Source organism: Pagrus major, chromosome 15, assembly GCF_040436345.1.
Source record: "Pagrus major chromosome 15, Pma_NU_1.0".
In the NCBI taxonomy this organism is placed as follows: domain Eukaryota; kingdom Metazoa; phylum Chordata; class Actinopteri; order Spariformes; family Sparidae; genus Pagrus; species Pagrus major.
The window spans coordinates 1,888,179-1,911,060 of record NC_133229.1 but is presented as its reverse complement, the minus strand read 5'-3'; the positions used below and the strand labels follow the sequence as shown (position 1 = coordinate 1,911,060).

The window sequence follows — 22,882 nt, the reverse complement described above, 5'->3', positions numbered from 1 at the left end:
GTGTTGATGAGTAGCTAAGCTCCTCCCGTCCGTGTGTGTCTGTGTGACGTAATGAACCATCAGTTTTATTCTCTGATGTAATAAATCATGACGTGGAAACATTTAAATATTTATTGTTTCAACTCGTTCAGTGATTTATAAATAAAACTGATTTATTTTGTTAATACCTCATTTTATTTTGAAAATCGTGTTGATGGAAAATATAAATACTGTGTTACAGGTACCAGAGTACAAATACTGTGTTACAGGTACCAGAGTACAAATACTGTGTTACAGGTACCAGAGTACAAATACTGTGTTACAGGTACCAGAGTATAAATACTGTGTTACAGGTACCAGAGTACGAATACTGTGTTACAGGTACCAGAGTATAAATACTGTGTTACAGGTACCAGAGTACAAATACTGTGTTACAGGTACCAGAGTATAAATACTGTGTTACAGGTACCAGAGTATAAATACTGTGTTACAGGTACCAGAGTACAAATACTGTGTTACAGGTACCAGAGTATAAATACTGTGTTACAGGTACCAGAGTACAAATACTGTGTTACAGGTACCAGAGTACAAATACTGTGTTACAGGTACCAGAGTATAAATACTGTGTTACAGGTACCAGAGTACAAATACTGTGTTACAGGTACCAGAGTATAAATACTGTGTTACAGGTACCAGAGTATAAATACTGTGTTACAGGTACCAGAGTATGAATACTGTGTTACAGGTACCAGAGTACAAATACTGTGTTACAGGTACCAGAGTACAAATACTGTGTTACAGGTAGGCTACCAGAGTATAAATACTGTGTTACATGTACCAGAGTATGAATACTGTGTTACAGGTACCAGAGTATAAATACTGTGTTACAGGTACCAGAGTACAAATACTGTGTTACAGGTACCAGAGTATAAATACTGTGTTACAGGTACCAGAGTATAAATACTGTGTTACAGGTACCAGAGTATAAATACTGTGTTACATGTACCAGAGTATGAATACTGTGTTACAGGTACCAGAGTATAAATACTGTGTTACAGGTACCAGAGTACAAATACTGTGTTACAGGTACCAGAGTATACCGTTGGATGTAGGCCAAATGCAGAGGGAGAGGGAGGGAGAGGGGGAGAGAGGAGGGGAGGGAGAGAGGAGGGGAGGGAGAGAGGAGGGGAGGGAGGGAGAGAGGAGGGGAGGGAGAGAGGGAGAGAGGAGGGGAGGGAGGGGGAGGAGGGGAGGGAGAGAGGGAGAGAGGAGGGGAGGGAGGGGGAGGAGGGGAGGGAGAGAGGGAGAGAGGAGGGGAGGGAGGGAGAGAGGAGGGGAGGGAGAGAGGGAGAGAGAGAGAGAGGAGGGGAGGGAGAGAGGGAGAGAGGAGGGGAGGGAGAGAGGGAGAGAGGAGGGGAGGGAGAGAGGAGGGGAGGGAGGGGGAGGAGGGGAGGGAGAGAGGAGGAGAGGGAGAGAGGAGGGGAGGGAGAGAGGAGGGGAGGGAGGGAGGAGGGGAGGGAGGGGGAGGAGGGGAGGGAGAGAGGGAGAGAGGAGGAGAGGGAGAGAGGAGGGGAGGGAGAGAGGAGGGGAGGGAGGGAGGAGGGGAGGGAGGGGGAGGAGGGGAGGGAGAGAGGGAGAGAGGAGGAGAGGGAGAGAGGAGGGGAGGGAGAGAGGGAGAGAGAGGAGGGAAGGGAGAGAGGGAGAGAGGAGGGGAGGGAGAGAGGAGGGGAGGGAGGGAGAGAGGAGGGGAGGGAGAGAGGGAGAGAGGAGGAGAGGGAGAGAGGGAGAGAGGAGGGAAGGGAGAGAGGGAGAGAGGAGGGGAGGGAGAGAGGAGGGGAGGGAGGGGGAGGAGGGGAGGGAGAGAGGGAGAGAGGAGGGGATACACAGACATCAGAACACAACTCTACAACAAAATCACACACACGACCCCAAATTTCGACAAACTCGCAGACACAGAAAAAATACAACATCTACTGGGAGAGAAAAGTGCCGCTGCTGCAAAATATGTGAAGCTGCCAACACCTGACATGATCTCCTCCACTTACCTGCACACACACACACACACACACACACACACACACACACATACAAACACACACATACACACATACAAACACACAAACACACACACACACACACACACAAACACACACAAACACACACACACATACAAACACACACACACACACAAACACACGCACACATATAAACACACACACACAAATACACACACATACAAACACACACAAACACACACACACATACAAACACACACATAAAAACACACACACATACAAACACACAAACACACACACATACAAACACACACACACACAAACACACACACACAAACACACGCACACACACACATACAAACACACACACAAACACACGCACACATATAAACACACAAACACACACTCTGTTCATCAGCTGTAATAAAAAGTTTCTGACAGTGACATCATAAAGAGATTTCTGACAGTGACATCATAAAGATGACATCATCACACAGATATTTGATTCAATGTAAATAATTTAATTTAGTCGGACTGAACACTGACATCATCACACTGAGGCCAGTGACATCATCACACTGAGACAACGAGCAGATACTTGTTGCCATGGTGACTCTGCTGTACGTTCACTCCCACAGCTCAAGACAGGAAGTAAAAAATAGAAATGTGTTTACAGGTGAACATGTTTACATGTCAGCAGGGGACACTCTGCTGCTGCTGATGATGAAGATGAAGATGAAGATGAAGATGATGATCACGATGATGATGATGATGATGATGATGATGAAGAGTTTCCCGTGTATCTCTGCAGGAAGTGGTCCAGACTGAAGACACGCCCCCAGCCCACAGCAGGGTTCATACTGATGAAGTCATCCAGGTTCATCTGACTCTCTGAGGAGGAAACACATCAGTGATGTCATCATGAGGTCACATGGTGACATCATCACAAATGCCGACATGTTAGATTCAATTCAATTCAATTCAAAACACTTTATTTGTCCCCGAGGGGCAATTTAAAGGAATAGTTCACTCTAAAACAAAATTCAGTCATTATGGACTCACCCTCATGCTGATGAGAGTCCGGTGTAGTTTCTTATTCCTCAGAGTGCAGCTGGAGACCCGCGGGGTTCCCTCCGGCAGCAAAAATCCATATAACGAGCATAAGTGGCGACCGAGAGGAAAAGGTCCATAAAACTACACAAAAACTTTGTAATATTCCTCCATACTGCTCGTCCGCTGCAATCCAAGTGTCCTGAAGTGGCGACATCCAGAGTTTACTGGAAACGACGTCATTTAGTACATTTTTCTAGCCTATGACAGCCTATTTTCTAGCCTAAACAGTCACTATGCTATTGTGCTACTATGCTAATATTTACTTCCTGCTGTGAGTGTCAAAGTTTCAAATCACCAGTGCAGCAGATCCCTCTTGTGTTTGTGTGTCGCGCAGTCGCTCAAAGCAGGAAGTAAATACCGGTGTGTATCTATGGCGAGTCTCGTTCATCTTGTCCGGCGCGGCTTCCGTAGTGCAAACGCTGTGAGGGGGACTCGCGTGCCTCCAGGCAGATACAGCATAGTGACTGTTTAGGCTGTAAAATGAACTAAATGACGTCGTTTCCAGTAAACTCTGGATGTCGCCACTTCAGGACACTTGGATTGCAGCGTCAGCGTGTGGGTGAGTCGATAATGACTGAATTTTGTTTTAGAGTGAACTATTCCTTTAAAAGGCATGAGGAGCAGCATCATTAAAAAAGGACAAACAGAATATCAACAACATAAGAGGAGGTGTCATGTGACCTGCGGTGTGTATCGGGGGGTATGGTGGGGGGGGCATCCTCCAGGATCCATCAGGGTTCTTCATATGAGACCGATCAGAACCAAAGTTCAGCAGGAAGCTGTCAGCAGGGACCACACGCAACTTCCTGTTAGAGCACACACACATCGCTGTGATGTCACTTCCTCCACACAGTCAGGGACAGGTGTTCAGGTGTGTTACCTGTGGTGTTCAGGTGTGTTACCTGTGGTGTTCAGGTGTGTGTTACCTGTGGTGTTCAGGTGTGTTACCTGTGGTGTTCAGGTGTGTTACCTGTGGTGTTCAGGTGTGTGTTACCTGTGGTGTTCAGGTGTGTGTTACCTGTGGTGTTCAGGTGTGTTACCTGTGGTGTTCAGGTGTGTGTTACCTGTGGTGTTCAGGTGTGTTACCTGTGGTGTTCAGGTGTGTTACCTGTGGTGTTCAGGTGTGTTACCTGTGGTGTTCAGGTGTGTGTTACCTGTGGTGTTCAGGTGTGTGTTACCTGTGGTGTTCAGGTGTGTGTTACCTGTGGTGTTCAGGTGTGGTGTTCAGGTGTGTTACCTGTGGTGTTCAGGTGTGTGTTACCTGTGGTGTTCAGGTGTGTGTTACCTGTGGTGTTCAGGTGTGTGTTACCTGTGGTGTTCAGGTGTGGTGTTCAGGTGTGTGTTACCTGTGGTGTTCAGGTGTGTGTTACCTGTGGTGTTCAGGTGTGTGTTACCTGTGGTGTTCAGGTGTGTGTTACCTGTGGTGTGCAGGTGTGTTACCTGTGGTGTTCAGGTGTGTGTTACCTGTGGTGTTCAGGTGTGTGTTACCTGTGGTGTGCAGGTGTGTTACCTGTGGTAGGCAGGTTTGATGTTGTGGTCTGACTGGAGGGCCTGGACTGCGTACAGCTGCAGGCTGCAGGGAAACGACAGCTCAGAGTCCAGATCGTATATCAGAGGCTCCGACTGAACACGGACCTGCAGCAGCACCACATGGTAGTCCTGAAACACATGATGACATCATCAATGACATCATTATCCTCAACACCCTACCAGAAAACACGCAGTGACATCACAGACCCAGATCACTGGCTGGTCTCCTCGTCCAGACTTCTGCTTCCACAGTGGAACCTGATGGAAAACACACAGAACTTTCAGCTAAAGAACATGACACGTGTTCTTTAGAACCTGCCAAAAACGTGTCACACACATTCTGTAGAACGTGTCACACACATTCTGTAGAACGTCTCACACACATTCTGTAGAACGTGTCACAGACACATTCTGTAGAACGTGTCACAGACACATTCTGTAGAACGTGTCACACACATTCTGTAGAACGTGTCACAGACACATTCTGTAGAACGTGTCACAGACACATTCTGTAGAACGTGTCACAGACACATTCTGTAGAACGTGTCACACACATTCTGTAGAACGTGTCACAGACACATTCTGTAGAACGTGTCACAGACACATTCTGTAGAACGTGTCACAGACACATTCTGTAGAACGTGTCACAGACACATTCTGTAGAACGTGTCACAGACACATTCTGTAGAACGTGTCACAGACACATTCTGTAGAACGTGTCACAGACACATTCTGTAGAACGTCTCACACACATTCTGTAGAACGTCTCACACACATTCTGTAGAACGTGTCACAGACACATTCTGTAGAACGTGTCACACACATTCTGTAGAACGTGTCACAGACACATTCTGTAGAACGTGTCACAGACACATTCTGTAGAACGTGTCACAGACACATTCTGTAGAACGTGTCACAGACACATTCTGTAGAACGTGTCACAGACACATTCTGTAGAACGTGTCACAGACACATTCTGTAGAACGTGTCACAGACACATTCTGTAGAACATGTCAGTGCTTCCTGTTCTCACCATTCTGTTCTCATTAGAGATGAAAACCACAAACAGTTCCTCCAGCGGTGTGGTTCTCTCTGTTCTCACAAACTCACACAGTTTCCAGACATTTTCTTCACTGCAGAACAAGAACAGACAACAGAAAAAGTGAGACACCAGTAGAACCCTACAGAACCAGCAACCTATTACGCAGTAGTGTTACAGAGTACATGTTGTAGTATTACGCAGTAGCGTTACAGAGCACGTTGTAGTATTACGCAGTAGTGTTACAGAGTACATGTTGTAGTATTACGCAGTAGCGTTACAGAGCACATGTTGTAGTATTACGCAGTAGCGTTACAGAGCACATGTTGTAGTATTACGCAGTTACGTTACAGAGTACATGTTGTAGTATTACGCAGTTACGTTACAGAGTACATGTTGTAGTATTACGCAGTAGCGTTACAGAGTACATGTTGTAGTATTACGCAGTTACGTTACAGAGTACATGTTGTAGTATTACGCAGTAGCGTTACAGAGTACATGTTGTAGTATTACGCAGTAGCGTTACAGAGTACATGTTGTAGTATTACGCAGTTACGTTACAGAGTACATGTTGTAGTATTACGCAGTAGCGTTACAGAGTACATGTTGTAGTATTACGCAGTAGGGTTACAGAGTACATGTTGTAGTATTACGCAGTTACGTTACAGAGTACATGTTGTAGTATTACGCAGTAGCGTTACAGAGTACATGTTGTAGTATTACGCAGTAGCGTTACAGAGCACATGTTGTAGTATTACGCAGTAGCGTTACAGAGTACATGTTTTAGTATTACGCAGTAGCGTTACAGAGCACATGTTGTAGTATTACGCAGTAGCGTTACAGAGCACATGTTGTAGTATTACGCAGTAGCGTTACAGAGTACATGTTGTAGTATTACGCAGTTACGTTACAGAGCACATGTTGTAGTATTACGCAGTAGCGTTACAGAGCAAATGTTGTAGTATTACGCAGTTACGTTACAGAGCACATGTTGTAGTATTACGCAGTAGCGTTACAGAGTACATGTTGTAGCATGGGCGGTTTGTTCATAAGGGCGATCGGGCGACGCACCACCAAAGGGGAAAAAGGAGGGGGAGGAGGTCATATTCTTCCACAGTGTTACAGTGGCTGTGACAGGTCAAGACAGTTTGAGCTGCTCTGTATGTGATTGTCCAATCAGCGCAGGGCAGTGCTCCGTGAAGTACCGCCCCTTTTGGGCGATTTCAGTCAGGTTGAAAATCGCCCAGATTGCTCTCATAGGCTCTCATGTAAAATCAGTTTTTTTTGAATTTCAGTCATTACAATGCATTCTTTATGGGTTCCGGGAGGGCTCGCCCTAACGTGCTTTCGTCATACGTAACGTGAGCATAGCCAGCGTAACCACCGCGCTAGTCGGCGCTAGTCACATGAAAGGTCAGCATGGCAAGTTTACGGAGCAACTCGATGGTTTCACTGAAAGAAATCCCTTTCAGTCGTCGTAGTAACGAAGATAAATTGGCAATGAAACAATTAGGACCTCCCAGACCAAATTTAAACATCAAACAAGTTTCTACCAAGGGGGGGAAATCATATAATCTGGGATTTTCGTGGAGCTGGTATGAGCGGAAAACCTGGCTAGCAGGCTCTGCTACACCTGCACACTGTTTCAGCACGGCAGACACCACTGCATGGACAACTACAGGAGTCACCGACATGCATCATCTTTCCTCTAAGACCCACATGGACAGTTGTCTGAAGTTTTCTGTGTTTGGGCGGGTGAACATCACAACACAGCTGGATGAGAGCTACATGCTAGCGGTTCGTCGTCACAACGATGTGGTGAGCAAGAACCGACACATCCAAGCCCGCCTCATCGACTGTGTCAAGTTTTGTGGAGTGTTTGAGTTAGCTTTGCGAGGCGAAGATGAAAGTGAGGCCTCCAACAAGCCAGGCGTTTTTCGTGGCTTGGTTGACTTGGTGGCACGCTGGATGAGGCGTTTGAGGAGCACCTGAAAACTGCCACAGTTTTCAAGGGCACGTCAAAGACTGTGCAGAATGAGCTCCTGGAAAGCATGCTAGCGGTCATCAGGGGACATATCACGGAGGAGGTAAAGTCCGCTAAATTTGTTGCCATCCAAGCGGATGAGATCACCAACGTGTCAACACAGACGCAGCTGGTGCTTGTGTTGAGATACATCAACTCAAACCATGCGGTGCAGGAGCATTTCTTTGAGTTTCTGCCTGTTATGGATGCAACATCTGAGTCAATTGCTAGCGTGCTTCTGGACAGTCTGAACGGTCTTTTTTCCGAAGGTGACAGAGAGAAACTCATTGCGTAAGCATATGATGGAGCCGGTGTGATGAGGGGAGAGCGGGCTGGTGTGCAGCAGAAGGTGCGTGCACATTTCAAAAATGCCCATTATGTGCATTGCTATGCACACCAGCTGAATCTGATCACGCAGCAGGCCACTTCTCACATCCCAGCAGTGAGAGTCTTCTTTTCGGACCTCTGCGGTATTGCCACTTTTTTTACCCGGTCACCAAAACGCACCAGCATACTTGACCAGATTGTTGAAAGAAGGCTGCCAAGAGCTTCATCCACAAGATGGAACTTCAACAGCAGGATCGTCAACACTGTGCACGAGAACCTTGATGACCTCATGCAGTGTTTTGAATCCATCAGGACATCGGGTTCATTTGACAGCACCACAGTGAGGGAGGCATCTGGCTTCCTGAGGATGCTGCAGGATGAGGACTTCCAGTTTTTTCTGCAGCTGTTTCATCAGATCATGCCTCACGTTGACATGCTGCAAAATCTACATTAATGTAATTTATACATTTTCAGCTTTTGTTGATGTCAATAAGGTGATAATTCTACTTTGTTTATTACTGAGGTCATAGTGGGTGATTGTGGAGTATTAGAGTGCATTATATAGACTGGTGTTGCTAATATTTTGTCCACTCCATTAACATACAAAACATAAAGTATATAAAAGTATTTATATGGAGTAAATTACATAGTTCCCCCTGGTCAAAAGAAATTTACTCCATTTTTGAGGAGGTGGATATGGCGTATATTTACAGGAATAACTTGTGTTGTAATGTTAACTCCATTAAAAATAAGCTTCTATTAAAATTTGAAGAGAAATGGTTTGAAAATGTTCTATTAAAACCAAAATTAAGAACATACATGCAGATTAAATCTAACTTTGGACCTGAATTATATGTTACATCACGTTTACAGAGAAGTCAAAGATCTTTAGTTGCACAGTTGAGATCTGGTATTCTTCCTCTGGCCATTGAGGTTGGTCGATTTAAAAATATTCCCGAGGAGAATAGAATATGTGAAATGTGTGAGCTAGATGAAGTAGAAAGTGAGTCTCATTTCCTTTTATATTGTACAAAGTATGACGATTTGAGAGAGGTATTATTTCATGAAATCTGTGGACAAAACCCTGAAATATTTTGGTGCTCTGATGAGCAGAAGCTGGAGTGGTTGTTTAATTTCAATGTGTTTAAAACTGCTAGTTTTATTTCTCAAGCCTGGAAAAGAAGACAGGTAAATTTGTTGAATTAATTTTTGATGATTCCTCTTGAACCTTGGCATTGTCTTCCCTTTCTTTTTTTTTTTATAGATAATGGTTTTGAACCCCTGTTTTTTTCTTACTTCTTTGATGTGCTGATGATGTGCTCTGGATCCGGTTTGTTTTCTTGGTGTCTTATAAGCCCATGCGGGCTGGGCATACAAGTATGCATGACACAATAATAAAAGTCATTCATTCATTCATTAGAAACACTTTTCAAGATAATGCAATTCAGTACACCACCACCACCCAATGCAGCATCAATAATAAAGATAAAGTAGAATTATCACTTTTCTGACAATGTCAAAGCTGAAAATGTATAAGCTTTGTAAAAGCAGAAGTTATAGCAGCTGTTGTATGGATTGAATTTGATTGCACAGGTGTATCTAATTAAGTGGCTGGTGACTGTATATGCGTAAAGTAAAGCTAGATACTATTATTATAATAGCTAGATAAATATTAGTGTTTTGAAATGAGCATTTTCTTCACTTTTCTAAATGCTACCAGGCACTCATATTTTCATGTACTAACACTCTTGGTCTGCTTGCCCTCAGAGACTCCTCTCAACAGCAGCAGGAAGTAGCGGCAGGAACCACAAGACCAAGGAGGGCCGTGGGAGAAGAGGAGAAGCAGAAGCTGTCAGGGAGATCTGCAACACAATCCTGGCTCACGCCAAACAAAGGTTCTCCTTCAGCGACCACCTTGTGAGTGCCACACTGCTACAGGCGGAGATGTTTGAGCAGCACTGCCGTACATTTCCTGTCGAGGCTCTGAGTGCCAGTGTGAGCGCATATCCCATGCTGAACGAGGCAAAGCTCAGGACAGAACTGTCTCTCATCTATGAGAATCCAGAGTTCAAGGGCTGCTGTGGTGCTCTGGCACTGTACCAGGTTCTGCAGAGAGACAACCTCCAGGAGACATGTTCTGAGACTGTGGCTCTGTTGAACATTCTCATTGCCACGCCCATGACAACGGCTGAAGCTGAGCGGTGTTTCTCAACGCTGAAGACCATCAAGACGTTCCTGCGCAATGTACTGGGCCAGGAACGTCTGAATGCACTGGCCATGCTCTCCATGGAGAGGGAGCTAGTCAGGAACATGCCTGATTTCAATGAGAGGGTTACTGATCACTTTGCTGCTCAGAAAGTAATGTAGTGACACTCGCATTCTCAGTCTGTCTCTCTCTCTGTCACACACACACACACACACACACACACACACACACACAAAATAGTTATTTTTTCCATTCAAATGCTGCTTTCAGGCAATAGGTTCATCTGTTTATTTTTGTTCATGTTAATTTTTGCAAATCTATACAATTGGCCAGAAATTATATTTGTATTTATAGTTCACTGTTGAATGTGTGCACTTTCATTTGCACTTAGAGATAATTAAGCTGCACAAAATCTTTAAAATGTTGTTACTGATGTGGCCATCTGTACATTTACTGTGTTTACTGTTTGTTTCTGCAAACACAGAGTATTGTTTGTGCAATGTTGAGCAATTTGAATGCACTACCCCTTTATTTGGATTTATATAAACTATTTGCACTTAGAAAACTACTTTAAAGAACTGTAAATAAATACTTTTAATGTTTTTGACTCATATGTAGTCCTCTTTGTAATTAGCGTATCCGTCCATGTTCAAAGATATCTGAAGGTAAACTGATTCACAGTTTGTCTCTCTGTTGATCTTTTGGTTTGTTGAACACTCCTGGATGTAACTTGTAGCCGCTACATGTGGTTTTCTATGTAAGTTGACCAGAAAATAACGTGGCAATTGTCTCGCTGCCTATTAATTCTGCCATTGAACGGCTCATCTGAGTCATCAGAACAGCTGCCCCCCTGAGGAAAGGTCCAGGAGCCGCACTGTGCTGTAGTACTACGCAGTAGTGTTATAGAGTATAAATACTGCAGTATTTACCAGTAACAGCTGGTATAAACGCAGTTCTCGCGGCTCGGTGTGGTTCTGTTGTCACTCTTCATGTTGGTGTCACACTGCAGACGCTCCGCAGGAACAAAATATGACGTCACATCCTGTGGAGTTCAGAACTGTCAAATTAAAAGCTTCTACGAGCCGGATGTGTTTTTCTTCAAATGAGCAGTTTGATTCGGACCTGGGCTCGCGGGGCGGTGAACACATGGACCTGTTGGTTCTGCCGTGAACCCGGTGAACATATGGACCTGTTGGTTCTGCCGGTGAACACATGGACCTGTTGGTTCTGCCGTGAACCCGGTGAACATATGGACCTGTTGGTTCTGCCGGTGAACCCGGTGAACACATGGACCTGTTGGTTCTGCCGGTGAACACATGGACCTGTTGGTTCTGCCGGTGAACACATGGACCTGTTGGTTCTGCCGTGAACCCGGTGAACATATGGACCTGTTGGTTCTGCCGGTGAACACATGGACCTGTTGGTTCTGCCGTGAACCCGGTGAACATATGGACCTGTTGGTTCTGCCGGTGAACACATGGACCTGTTGGTTCTGCCGGTGAACACATGGACCTGTTGGTTCTGCCGTGAACCCGGTGAACACATGGACCTGTTGGTTCTGCCGGTGAACACATGGACCTGTTGGTTCTGCCGTGAACCTGGTGAACACATGGACCTGTTGGTTCTGCCGGTGAACACATGGACCTGTTGGTTCTGCCGTGAACCCGGTGAACATATGGACCTGTTGGTTCTGCCGGTGAACACATGGACCTGTTGGTTCTGCCGTGAACCCGGTGAACAGGGACGTTTTATTGAATCGGGTGAACTTCTGTGAAGCTGCTGAACTCAAACAGCCACACCGGAAACCCAACTTTAACCTTCAAAATAAAAGCGGAAAAACCTGACGCAAAATGGAGTTTAAAATGACGTGTGTGCACGAGCTCCTGTCTGTATCCAAACACACACCTGGCACACCTGACAGGCCCAGTCCCAACTCCTGCACTTGACAGAGCTTTAGCTCATGACTGACCTCTGGTGGAGAGTTACCCACAGTTCATAGTGTTTGAATCATTTAACACAGGGTTACCATGGGAACAGATGATAAATCTGATTCATTTCATTATTTCATTTTATTCACAAACAGGAATGTTGTAAAACACGAACATCTCTAATTAAATGATTCCGTTTATTAAACAACAAACAAAAAATAAGCTTCTAAAAATAATACGAGACTGAATCAACTTTGAAGTTGTCATTTTCACCTTCAATCAGCTGCTCTGTGCTCAACAGTGTCTCCGAATCTGTCCGGAGACTCCTCCCGTCTCTACCTGTTCAATCAGCTGCTCTGTGCTCAACAGTGTCTCCGAGTCTGTCCGGAGCGACTCCTCCCGTCTCTACCTGTTCAATCAGCTGCTGTGAAGCTCCAACACTTTCCATTCAATCAGCTGTTTGCAGCCGGCGTCTGTTTACTGAGCAGACGCTCTGAGAGCTTTTATACTGAAGTCAGGAACACAAACCGGAAATATCAACTTCTGACTTGCAACAGAACGCAGCACATGCACGGACGTTATGTTACGTGCACGAGGCCTCAACGTCTCCATGAAGCCCGAACTGTCACAGGCTGATGACATCATACTGATGCTGCCTTCTATCACCTGATCAATAGTGTTAATTCAGCCGTGATTCACTGATCAATAATCATCAACGACATGAAGTCAGACCAAACGATTCTGATCTCACACACACACACACACACACACACACACACACACACACACACACACACACACACACACACACACACACACACACACACAGTGGATATCCAGCTGCACATCTGTCTGTCTGTCACAATCACCATGGTAACAACAAACAGCAGCTGATGCTACAAACAAACAAACAAACAAACAAACAAACAGGTCAAAACGTTTCAGTTTAATTAAAAACAGACAGAAAAAAAAAGTTACAAGGTCAAAGGTCAATCAAGGCAGCGGGTGGTATCATAGCAACCTGTCAGTGGCAGGCAGGCTGCTAGGATACCAGTGGTGGAGATCAGGTTGCTAGGTGAAGAGGCGGATGGTGGCGTCAGCTCCGGAGGAGAAGATCCACGGCTGGGAGGGGTGAAAGGTCACATCGAGGACGCCGAGGTCATGAGTGATCACGTGACCTCTGAGGACCTTCACTGGGACGATCAGAGGGTTCTGCAGCAGGTCACTGAGGGGGGCGGACAGGAAGTGAGACAGGAAGTGAGACAGGAAGTCAGTGTGTAGTGCTGTGTGTAGTACTGAGTGTAGTACTGAGTGTAGTGCCGTGTGTAGTACTGAGCGTAGTGCCGTGTGTAGTACTGAGTGCAGTGCCGTGTGTAGTACTGAGTGTAGTACTGTGTGTAGTGCCGTGTGTAGTACTGAGCGTAGTGCCGTGTGTAGTACTGAGTGCAGTGCCGTGTGTAGTACTGAGTGTAGTACTGTGTGTAGTGCCGTGTGTAGTACTGAGTGTAGTGCCGTGTGTAGTACTGTGTGTAGTGCCGTGTGTAGTACTGAGTGCAGTGCCGTGTGTAGTACTGAGTGTAGTACTGTGTGTAGTGCCGTGTGTAGTACTGAGTGTAGTGCCGTGTGTAGTACTGAGTGTAGTGCCGTGTGTAGTACTGAGCGTAGTGCCGTGTGTAGTACTGAGCGTAGTGCCGTGTGTAGTACTGAGTGTAGTACTGTGTGTAGTACTGAGCGTAGTGCCGTGTGTAGTACTGAGTGTAGTACTGTGTGTAGTACTGAGTGTAGTACCGTGTGTAGTGCCGTGTGTAGTACTGAGTGTATCACTGTGTGTAGTACTATGTGTAGTACTGTGTGTAGTGCCGTGTGTAGTACTGAGCGTAGTGCCGTGTGTAGTACTGAGTGCAGTGCCGTGTGTAGTACTGAGTGTAGTACTGTGTGTAGTGCCGTGTGTAGTACTGAGTGTAGTGCCGTGTGTAGTACTGTGTGTAGTGCCGTGTGTAGTACTGAGTGTAGTGCCGTGTGTAGTACTGAGTGTAGTGCCGTGTGTAGTACTGAGCGTAGTGCCGTGTGTAGTACTGAGTGTAGTACTGTGTGTAGTACTGAGCGTAGTGCCGTGTGTAGTACTGAGTGTAGTACTGTGTGTAGCACTGAGTGTAGTACCGTGTGTAGTGCCGTGTGTAGTACTGAGTGTATCACTGTGTGTAGTACTATGTGTAGTACTGTGTGTAGTACCGTGTGTAGTACTGAGTGTAGTACTGTGTGTAGTACTGTGTGTAGTACTGTGTGTAGTACCGTGTGTAGTACTGAGTGTATCACTGTGTGTAGTACTGTGTGTAGTGCCGTGTGTAGTACTGAGTGTAGTGCCGTGTGTAGTACTGAGTGTAGTACCGAGTGTAGTGCCGTGTGTAGTACTGAGTGTATCACTGTGTGTAGTACTGTGTGTAGTACTGTGTGTAGTACCGTGTGTAGTGCCGTGTGTAGTACTGTGTGTAGTACTGTGTGTAGTACCGTGTGTAGTACTGAGTGTATCACTGTGTGTAGTACTGTGTGTAGTGCCGTGTGTAGTGCCGTGTGTAGTACTGAGTGTATCACTGTGTGTAGTACTGAGTGTAGTGCCGTGTGTAGTACTGAGTGTATCACTGTGTGTAGTACTGTGTGTAGTACTGTGTGTAGTACCGTGTGTAGTGCCATGTGTAGTACTGAGTGTATCACTGTGTGTAGTACTGAATGTATCACTGTGTGTAGTACCGTGTGTAGTGCCGTGTGTAGTACTGAGTGTATCACTGTGTGTAGTACTGTGTGTAGTACCGTGTGTAGTACTGAGTGTATCACTGTGTGTAGTACTGTGTGTAGTGCCTTGTGTAGTACTGAGTGTAGTGCCGTGTGTAGTACTGAGTGTAGTACTGAGTGTATCACTGTGTGTAGTACTGTGTGTAGTACTGTGTGTAGTACCGTGTGTAGTGCCGTGTGTAGTACTGAGTGTATCACTGTGTGTAGTACTGAATGTATCACTGTGTGTAGTACTGAGCGTAGTACTGAATGTAGTACTGAGTGTAGTACCGTGTGTAGTACTGAGTGTATCACTGTGTGTAGTACTGTGTGTAGTACTGAATGTATCACTGTGTGTAGTACTGAGTGTAGTGCCGTGTGTAGTACTGAGTGTATCACTGTGTGTAGTACTGTGTGTAGTACTGTGTGTATCACTGTGTGTATCACTGTGTGTAGTACTGAGTGTAGTGCCGTGTGTAGTACTGAGTGTAGTGCCGTGTGTAGTACTGATTGTAGTGCCATGTGTAGTACTGAGTGTAGTACCGAGTGTAGTGCCGTGTGTAGTACTGAGTGTAGTACTGTGTGTAGTACTGAGTGTAGTACTGTGTGTAGTGCCGTGTGTAGTGCCGTGTGTAGTACTGAGTGTAGTACTGTGTGTAGTACTGAGTGTAGTACTGAGTGTAGTGCCGTGTGTAGTACTGAGTGTAGTACTGAGTGTAGTACTGAGTGTAGTACTGTGTGTAGTACTGAGTGTAGTACTGAGTGTAGTGCCGTGTGTAATACTGAGTGTAGTACTGTGTGTAGTACTGTGTGTAGTACTGAGTGTAGTACTGAGTGTAGTGCCGTGTGTAGTACTGAGTGTAGTACTGAGTGTAGTACTGTGTGTAGTACTGAGTGTAGTACTGAGTGTAGTGCCGTGTGTAGTACTGAGTGTAGTACTGAGTGTAGTGCCGTGTGTAGTACTGAGTTTAGTACTGTGTGTAGTAATGAGTGTATCACTGTGTGTAGTACTGTGTGTAGTACTGTGTGTAGTACCATGTGTAGTACCGTGTGTAGTACTGAGTGTATCACTGTGTGTAGTACTGTGTGTAGTACCATGTGTAGTACCGTGTGTAGTACTGAGTGTATCACTGTGTGTAGTACTGTGTGTATTAGTGTGTATTACTTGTAAACAGTCCCGTGACAGACGATGACAGATCCGTCGTCAGATGCAGAGGCAAACAGCGGGTAATGTCTGTGATAGGCCACGCCCCTTACCGCCCTTTTATGGTGTCTGCAGACAGGAATCAATCAAAACCATCAACAGTATCACTATGATCAATATGATTAACATGATCAAAACCATCAACAGTATCAGTACAACGCTGATTCCTAAAAGTTGGACGCTGTCTAAAACATACCAAAAGAACCCGGAATGCTACGGTTGATTGATCAGGTATCAGGTTGATTGATCAGATATCAGGGTGATTGATCAGGATGATTGAACACGTACCGTAACATCTTGTAAGGTTTGGTTGAGAGGTCGAGGTCGAACCAGCTCAGCCTGCAGTCATAACTCCCACAGATCACATGATCACCTGCAGACAGACAGAAAGGTGAGACAGAGGCTCCGCCCCTCAGCACTGATGTCACCCGATTACTGTCCAATTAGACTTTAAAATGATTAATCAGCTGGTAACAAATCTGGTGCTGTGGGGAATCTGGTGCTGTGGTGAATCTGGTGTAGTGGTGATTCTGGTGAATCTGGTGTTGTGGTGAATCTGGTGTTGTGGTGAATCTGGTGCTGTGGTGAATCTGGTGAATCTGGTGAATCTGGTGCTGTGGTGAATCTGGTGAATCTGGTGAATCTGGTGCTGTGGTGAATCTGGTGCTGTGGTGAATCTGGTGAATCTGGTGAATCTGGTGCTGTGGTGAATCTGGTGTTGTGGTGAATCTGGTGCTGTGGTGAATCTGGTGTTGTGGTGAATCTGGTGTTGTGGTGAATCTGGTGTTGTGGTGAATCTGGTGTTGTGGGGAATCTGGTGCTGTGGGGAATCTGGTGCTGTGGGGATTCTGGTGCTGTGGTGAATCTGGTGTATCTGGTGCTGTGGGGAATCTGGTGCTGTGGTGAATCTGGTGTATCTGGTGCTGTGGGGAATCTGGTGCTGTGGGGAATCTGGTGCTGTGGGGAATCTGGTGCTGTGGGGAATCTGGTGCTGTGGTGAATCTGGTGTCGTGGTGAATCTGGTGTCGTGGTGAATCTGGTGCTGTGGTGATTCTGGTGATTCTGGTGTTGGGGTGATTCTGGTGTTGGGATGATTCTGGTGTTGGGGTGATTCTGGTGTTGGGGTGATTCTGGTGTTGGGGTGATTCTGGTGTTGGGGTGATTCTGGTGTTGGGGTGATTCTGGTGCTGTGGTGATTCTGGTTACCCCCGGGGTGGACAGCTATGCTGGAGATCCACTTGGAGTTAGCCTGTAGTTTTTTGGTCATTTCCTGTTTGACCAGGTTGTAGATGCGGACGGAGCGCTGCGTCGCCACGAAGAAGTAGGGCCTGACAGGGTGGAAGGACACGCACTGAACCAGACCTTTGTTCTTCCTGAAGGGATTCTGGCTCCGCCTCCGGCTCACCTGGTGGATGAACACCTGCAGGTGGCTTGAGTGATCTGGCATCACTGAAGCCAGGTAGTCTCCTTTCGCGTGCCACACCACCTGGTGAACAGCCTGCAAAGATCATTACTGATCAGTTAGTTGTGGTCAAGTATTGATCAGGAATCAACAATCAAACAGGCGTGTCTCTCACTTTGGGATGTTGTATTTTCAGACGGATCCCCTGGTTAAGCTCCTCCCCCTCCCCCTCAATCCACGTGACAGCCCCCTGCCCCTCTGTAGGCTCCGCCTCCTGGTGACCCGCCAGGAGTCGCTCTGAAGACGAGACAACCTGTCTGTCTGCCAGAGACGGAGACAGGATCAACACCAAACAGTCCCTGAAACGGAGAGTGAGACGGGTCATCAGAGAGAGAGAGAGAGAGACGGGTCATCAGAGAGAGAGAGAGAGAGACGGGTCATCAGAGAGAGAGAGAGAGAGACGGGTCATCAGAGAGAGAGAGAGAGAGACGGGTCATCAGAGAGAGAGAGAGAGAGACGGGTCATCAGAGAGAGAGAGAGAGAGAGAGACGGGTCATCAGAGAGAGAGAGAGAGAGAGAGACGGGTCATCAGAGAGAGAGAGAGAGAGAGAGAGAGAGACGGGTCATCAGAGAGAGAGAGAGAGAGAGAGAGAGAGACGGGTCATCAGAGAGAGAGAGAGAGAGAGAGAGAGACGGGTCATCAGAGAGAGAGAGAGACGGGTCATCAGAGAGAGAGAGAGAGAGAGAGAGAGAGACGGGTCATCAGGTCCTTACAGGGCGACAGCCAGCAGGCAGACAGACGGGTTTGGGTTCCAGGCGACACTCTTCACGGCTCCGCCCACCTGAACCGTCTTCATACAGCGAGATGAACACACCTCCCAGAACCTCACAGAACCATCATCACTTCCTGTACACACAGAGTACACATAGTACACACAGAGAGTACACACAGAGAGTACACACACAGAGTACACACACAGAGTACACACACAGAGTACACACAGAGAGTACGTATATGTGAATGCCTGTGAGTGCTGCCACAGGAGAAGAGCTGCACAACACCTCCTGACATGATCTCCTCCACGTGAGCCAGCTGCTCCTCACTGGGTTCTTACCTGCACACTGATACACACACACGCGCACGCACGCACGCACACACACACACACTTTCCTTCCTTCTTTTTATTTATTAATTAATTTTTTTTTTAATTATTAATTATCTATGTATTCTTTTTTCTGTAATCCTTTGCTTTGGCAATATTGTAACACACAGTCATGCCAATAAAGCCTGTTGAATTGAATTGAATACACACAGTAAACAGTATAAGTATTCTGACAGGTGAGTAATATTGATCATGTGAGGAACTTGTTCATTTTCACACACACACACACACACACACACACACAGACAGACAGACAGACACAGACACACATAAACACACAAACAGTGTTACCTGAAGCGAGCCACTGTCCTGATGGAGACACACTGATGGAACGGACCAGAGCACTGTGACCTCGATACACCTGAACGAACACACACACACACACACAGGTACACCATGTTAGTGAGGACTCACCTGTGTGTGTGTGTCTGTGTGTGTCTGTGTCTGTGTGTGTACCAGAGACTGTGTTGTGGGAAACGGCTGCAGGTCTTTTGGTTTGGGAAGTTTGGGAATCAGATCTTCAGGATTCACGTTCACCTGCAGACAGGTAGAGAGACAGACAGGTTACTGATCATATGTAGCTGACACACACAGTGCTTGTGCTGAGTTGTTACTCAGGTGTGTCTCAGGTGTGTGGTTACCCTCATCTTCCTCTGACGGGGACACAGGTAAAGGTCGAGGCAGCGCTCAAACCTCTCGTGGATGAAGCGAGAGAACGCAGGAACCTGACGGAGGCTCGAGAACTTCCTGGGAACAAACGGGAACTTCCTGTCTGACGGATCCTGCTGCTCCCACAGAGCACGCTGCAGAGGGTGAGACAGGTAGACAGACAGGTGTCCTCTTAATAGAGTGAGACAGGTAGACAGACAGGTGTCCTCTGAATAGAGGGAGACAGGTAACTCTCAGGTGACGTACCTCCTCGTCGGTGAACAGGTACTCAGGTGGGGGGTTGTAGGACTCGTGGTGACCAGGTAGAGGGGTCTTGGGGGCGGGCAGGTGCATCCTGTGCTTGGCGAGGATGGACGCGTCCTCGGAGGCCCACAGGTCGTAGTAGCGCCCCCTGCTGTCGTCGTCCTGCCGCCGCGGTTTGATCCAGCCCATCTTGATGGCGTGGACCAGTTTAGACACCTTCTCCTTCTCCACCAGCGACGGGATAAAGCTGCGTTTGTGTTCCGGTCTGTTGGTGACCGGGTGGATCATCAGGTCGCTGCTGAAGAACTCCACCTGAGGCTGGGGGCGGGGCACACAGGTGGGGTGGGGCACACAGGTGTGACACGTTAACAAAAGGTTCACCTTAGAACAGAAAACATGTTAACAGATGGGGGGGGGGGATTCGCCTGCGTCACCTCACGTACCTGGTGCTCGTTGAAGTTGATGTCTCCAAACTGTCCTCGCTGCAGACGGTTCACCAGCTCCACCTGCTCGTCCGACAGCACGATGTCACTTCCTGTCTGCTTGTCGTGGACCGTTCTCCTGCGGACGACACAGTGCTGTTACAACTGCACGTTAGCAGCTTTAGCATCCCACCTTTAAACAAATGGAAGGGGCTAGCATTATGCTAGCTGGCTCACCAGTAGTCTGGGTTCTCCATTTTGTCCAGGAAGTCATCAAGCTCGTCCTTGTTCCTGATTGGTTTGTAAATCTTCTTCCCGTCCAGGTCGTAGCCGATGTGAGGGAAGTCTTTGTACCACTCCATGGGAATGTTCCCCACCGTGTTCCTTATGTCCTGAGAGTACAGACCATCAGAGAACAGCTAAAGTTAGCACAAAAAAAAACCTGACGGAGCAACATTCCCCACGGGACCCGACAGAACCCAACAGAACAAAATGCCTGATGGTTGATGAAGAACCTGACAGAACCTTTTGGAGACCATGGGATAATATTCTACAGACTGACAAAGAATGTTAGTGAACCAACAGAACATTGCGGAGAACCCTGAAGAACACCTGCAAACTGACAGAAGGTTGTGAAACCCAGAGACAACAGAACGTAGAACATTAGAGAACCCGTTAAGAACATGAAGGAACACAGAAGAACTGATCTGACCTCCTCGTCTGAAGAGTCTCGCTCGTACTCGTTTTCTTTCTTTTCTTCTTCTCTCTCTCCTCCCTCCTCCTCCTCCTCTCTCTGCAGGTGGACCAGAACACAGGTGAAGTTCACAACCAGCCAATCAGCTGTCTCTCACTCACTCACTCACTCACACACACACACACACACACACCTCTACCTGTTTAGTCTGCTTTGGCTCAAATTTCAAACCATCCTCCTCCTCCTTGTCATCATTTGATCCCTCCTCGTCTCCTTCCTCCTCCTCCTTGTCATCGTCGCTGTCACTCCCAGAATCCTCGAGTCCTGAGTAGACGCTGTCCTCGCTGTCTGACAGATCTTCATCCTCCTCCTCCTCAGCTGGTTTCTTGTTGAAGTTAAAGATCTGAAGAGAACCAACAGGTTCAAACTGCTGAGCACCACACCAAACTCCATACAAAAATCTGCTGATTTAAGAAGATCCATTATGAAGAATTTCCATTGAAGCTATGAAATATTTAAATATGAGAAATTGTTTGACATCACCTCCAGAATAAAAAGATAAACATATAGACTGGATGTTACCTGTTACAGGTGAAGACAGATTCTGTCAGCAACAATTAATACACACAAATAAATCTAATGTGCAGAACAGTGTTGAATCGATCATGAATAGGTCCGTTACTGTTTTACGACACACCAAACTTGTTAAATTGTCAGATTATGACTGGAGTTTGGTGTGAGTCTTTCTTGGCAGCATGTGTTAGCTCTACTCAGAGGGGGGATGTCCTGAGGTAAACAGCAGGGCTAACATGCTAACAGGCAAAGCTACACTGTAAACAGCATTGTTATTAGCTAGCTAGTTGTCTAATGCTACAGTGTTACTGTTAATAGCTAACAACGCCGCAGCTTCCAGTATAACATTAGCTAACTGAAGTAAACCGGACTCTGCTGCACCAGACTCCCACTCAGAATATGACCGTTTTGAGTTGGTGTGTCTCAGCACACTGAACACTACTGGACATTTACAACATTATCATCGAGCTTCAGCACAGATTAGCATGTTTACTTCCAGGACAGTCGGCTGAGAGATTAATCCATTCAGAACTCCATTGAGAATCTGACCATTTTAAGCTGCTCTGCCTGTCTTTAAGCTTCAACTCGTCCAGTGCGGAGCAGCTGGACTCGGTGAGTTCTGCTCTTCAGCTCGGCTCATTTATCTCAACATCAGCGCCGTCACTCGCTCAACATTCACGGTTTTATCTCCAGCAGCGTGTTTTGGTGTAGCCTCGTCCTGTTAGCATGCTAACAGCTAGCTGCCAGTTTCTCCCCAGTTAACCCAGTCCTCCTGTCTGTGCTCCTGTCTGTCCTCCTGTCTCTCTGTCCTCCTGTCTGTCTGTCTGTGTCACCTCGTCTTGCTCCTCTTCCTCCTCCTCTTTACTCCGCTTCTTCACAGTTTTCTGTCGGACTTTCTTCATCTCTTCGCTCCTGCGCGTGTTTCCGCTGCTGCTCTCCTCCATCACACAGCACGTGGGGCTCTGCGGGGTGAAAGGTCACACGTCACAGCCGGGAGGGAGGAGTTTACTGCTGGCGCCATCTTGTGTTCGGCATCATCGTCATCATCTTCATCATCGTCATCATCTTCATCATCATCATCATCTTCATATCCATCATCACTGCTGTGTCAGTCTGCGATCTAATCGTCATAAATTAAAGAGATGAATAACAAACAAACAAACATCAGCCTGTTGTTGTTGTTGTTGTTGTTGTAAACACGTTATTATGTAAACAAGTGACCTGAGGGGTTTTGTACGGTGGCCCTGAAGTGCAAATCACAACGGCAAATCAAAAAACACAACAGCAAATCAGAAAACACAACAGAAAACACAACAGCAAATCAGAAAACACAACAACGAAACAGAAAACACAACAACAAATCAGAAAACACAACAACGAAACAGAAAACACAACGGCAAATCAGAAAACACAACGGCATTAACCAAACCGGAAAAGGTAGGTACCCTTGGGCGACATGAATCGTCGCTGATTGGACTGGTCCGTCCTTTGAACCGGAAGGACATGGTTTACATGTTTTCAAAATAAGAGCGCTGCCAGTGACGACGTACACACTGCTATTAAAGAATATTTTGATGACGAGA

At 46.6% G+C, this 22,882-nt stretch overlaps 3 protein-coding genes across 4 annotated transcripts in view; 1 reads left to right on the top strand and 2 right to left on the bottom strand.

Annotated features, from left to right (window-relative positions):
- Positions 1 to 22,882, top strand: part of LOC141009601 (uncharacterized) — a 205,646-nt gene that overhangs the window by 179,906 nt on the left and 2,858 nt on the right. The window lies entirely within an intron of this gene.
- ntaq1 (N-terminal glutamine amidase 1) lies at positions 2,495 to 11,243 on the bottom strand. The gene is made up of 6 exons (XM_073481893.1): positions 11,162 to 11,243; positions 5,671 to 5,770; positions 4,845 to 4,895; positions 4,618 to 4,766; positions 3,789 to 3,913; positions 2,495 to 2,885 (listed from the first exon to the last, which is right to left on the bottom strand). The coding sequence occupies exons 1-6, from the start codon at positions 11,221 to 11,223 to the stop codon at positions 2,749 to 2,751; spliced, it is 624 nt and encodes a 207-aa protein (XP_073337994.1). The 5' UTR covers positions 11,224 to 11,243; the 3' UTR covers positions 2,495 to 2,748.
- bop1 (BOP1 ribosomal biogenesis factor) lies at positions 13,086 to 22,714 on the bottom strand. Of its 2 annotated transcripts, none has more exons than XM_073482264.1 (15): positions 22,133 to 22,714; positions 20,926 to 21,129; positions 20,745 to 20,825; positions 20,270 to 20,424; positions 20,054 to 20,171; positions 19,614 to 19,928; positions 19,340 to 19,501; positions 19,155 to 19,235; positions 18,990 to 19,059; positions 18,310 to 18,442; positions 17,711 to 17,894; positions 17,340 to 17,631; positions 16,422 to 16,506; positions 16,095 to 16,202; positions 13,086 to 13,385 (listed from the first exon to the last, which is right to left on the bottom strand). In XM_073482264.1, exons 1-15 carry the CDS (start codon positions 22,241 to 22,243, stop codon positions 13,232 to 13,234), a joined length of 2,253 nt encoding a protein of 750 aa, XP_073338365.1. In that variant the 5' UTR covers positions 22,244 to 22,714; the 3' UTR covers positions 13,086 to 13,231. The 2 variants fall into 2 exon arrangements, with proteins under 2 accessions (XP_073338365.1, XP_073338364.1); XM_073482263.1 differs by having other exon boundaries at positions 20,920 to 21,129; positions 22,133 to 22,306.

Bases quoted from the DNA above. Each gene is read 5' to 3' on its own strand.
- ntaq1 (XM_073481893.1), bottom strand. From the start codon at position 11,223: ATGAAGAGTGACAACAGAACCACACCGAGCCGCGAGAACTGCGTTTAT. The intron at 5,771-11,161 runs GTAAATACTGCA...CTTGTTCTGCAG, and splicing joins GTTTATACCAGCTGTTACTG to TGAAGAAAATGTCTGGAAAC. The intron at 4,767-4,844 runs GTCTGTGATGTC...CATGTGTTTCAG, and splicing joins GAGACCAGCCAGTGATCTGG to GACTACCATGTGGTGCTGCT.
- bop1 (XM_073482263.1), bottom strand. From the start codon at position 22,243: ATGGAGGAGAGCAGCAGCGGAAACACGCGCAGGAGCGAAGAGATGAAG. The intron at 19,929-20,053 runs GTACGTGAGGTG...CCCCGCCCCCAG, and splicing joins TCAACTTCAACGAGCACCAG to CCTCAGGTGGAGTTCTTCAG. The intron at 16,507-17,339 runs GTAACCAGAATC...GTCTGTCTGCAG, and splicing joins CATAGCTGTCCACCCCGGGG to GTGATCATGTGATCTGTGGG.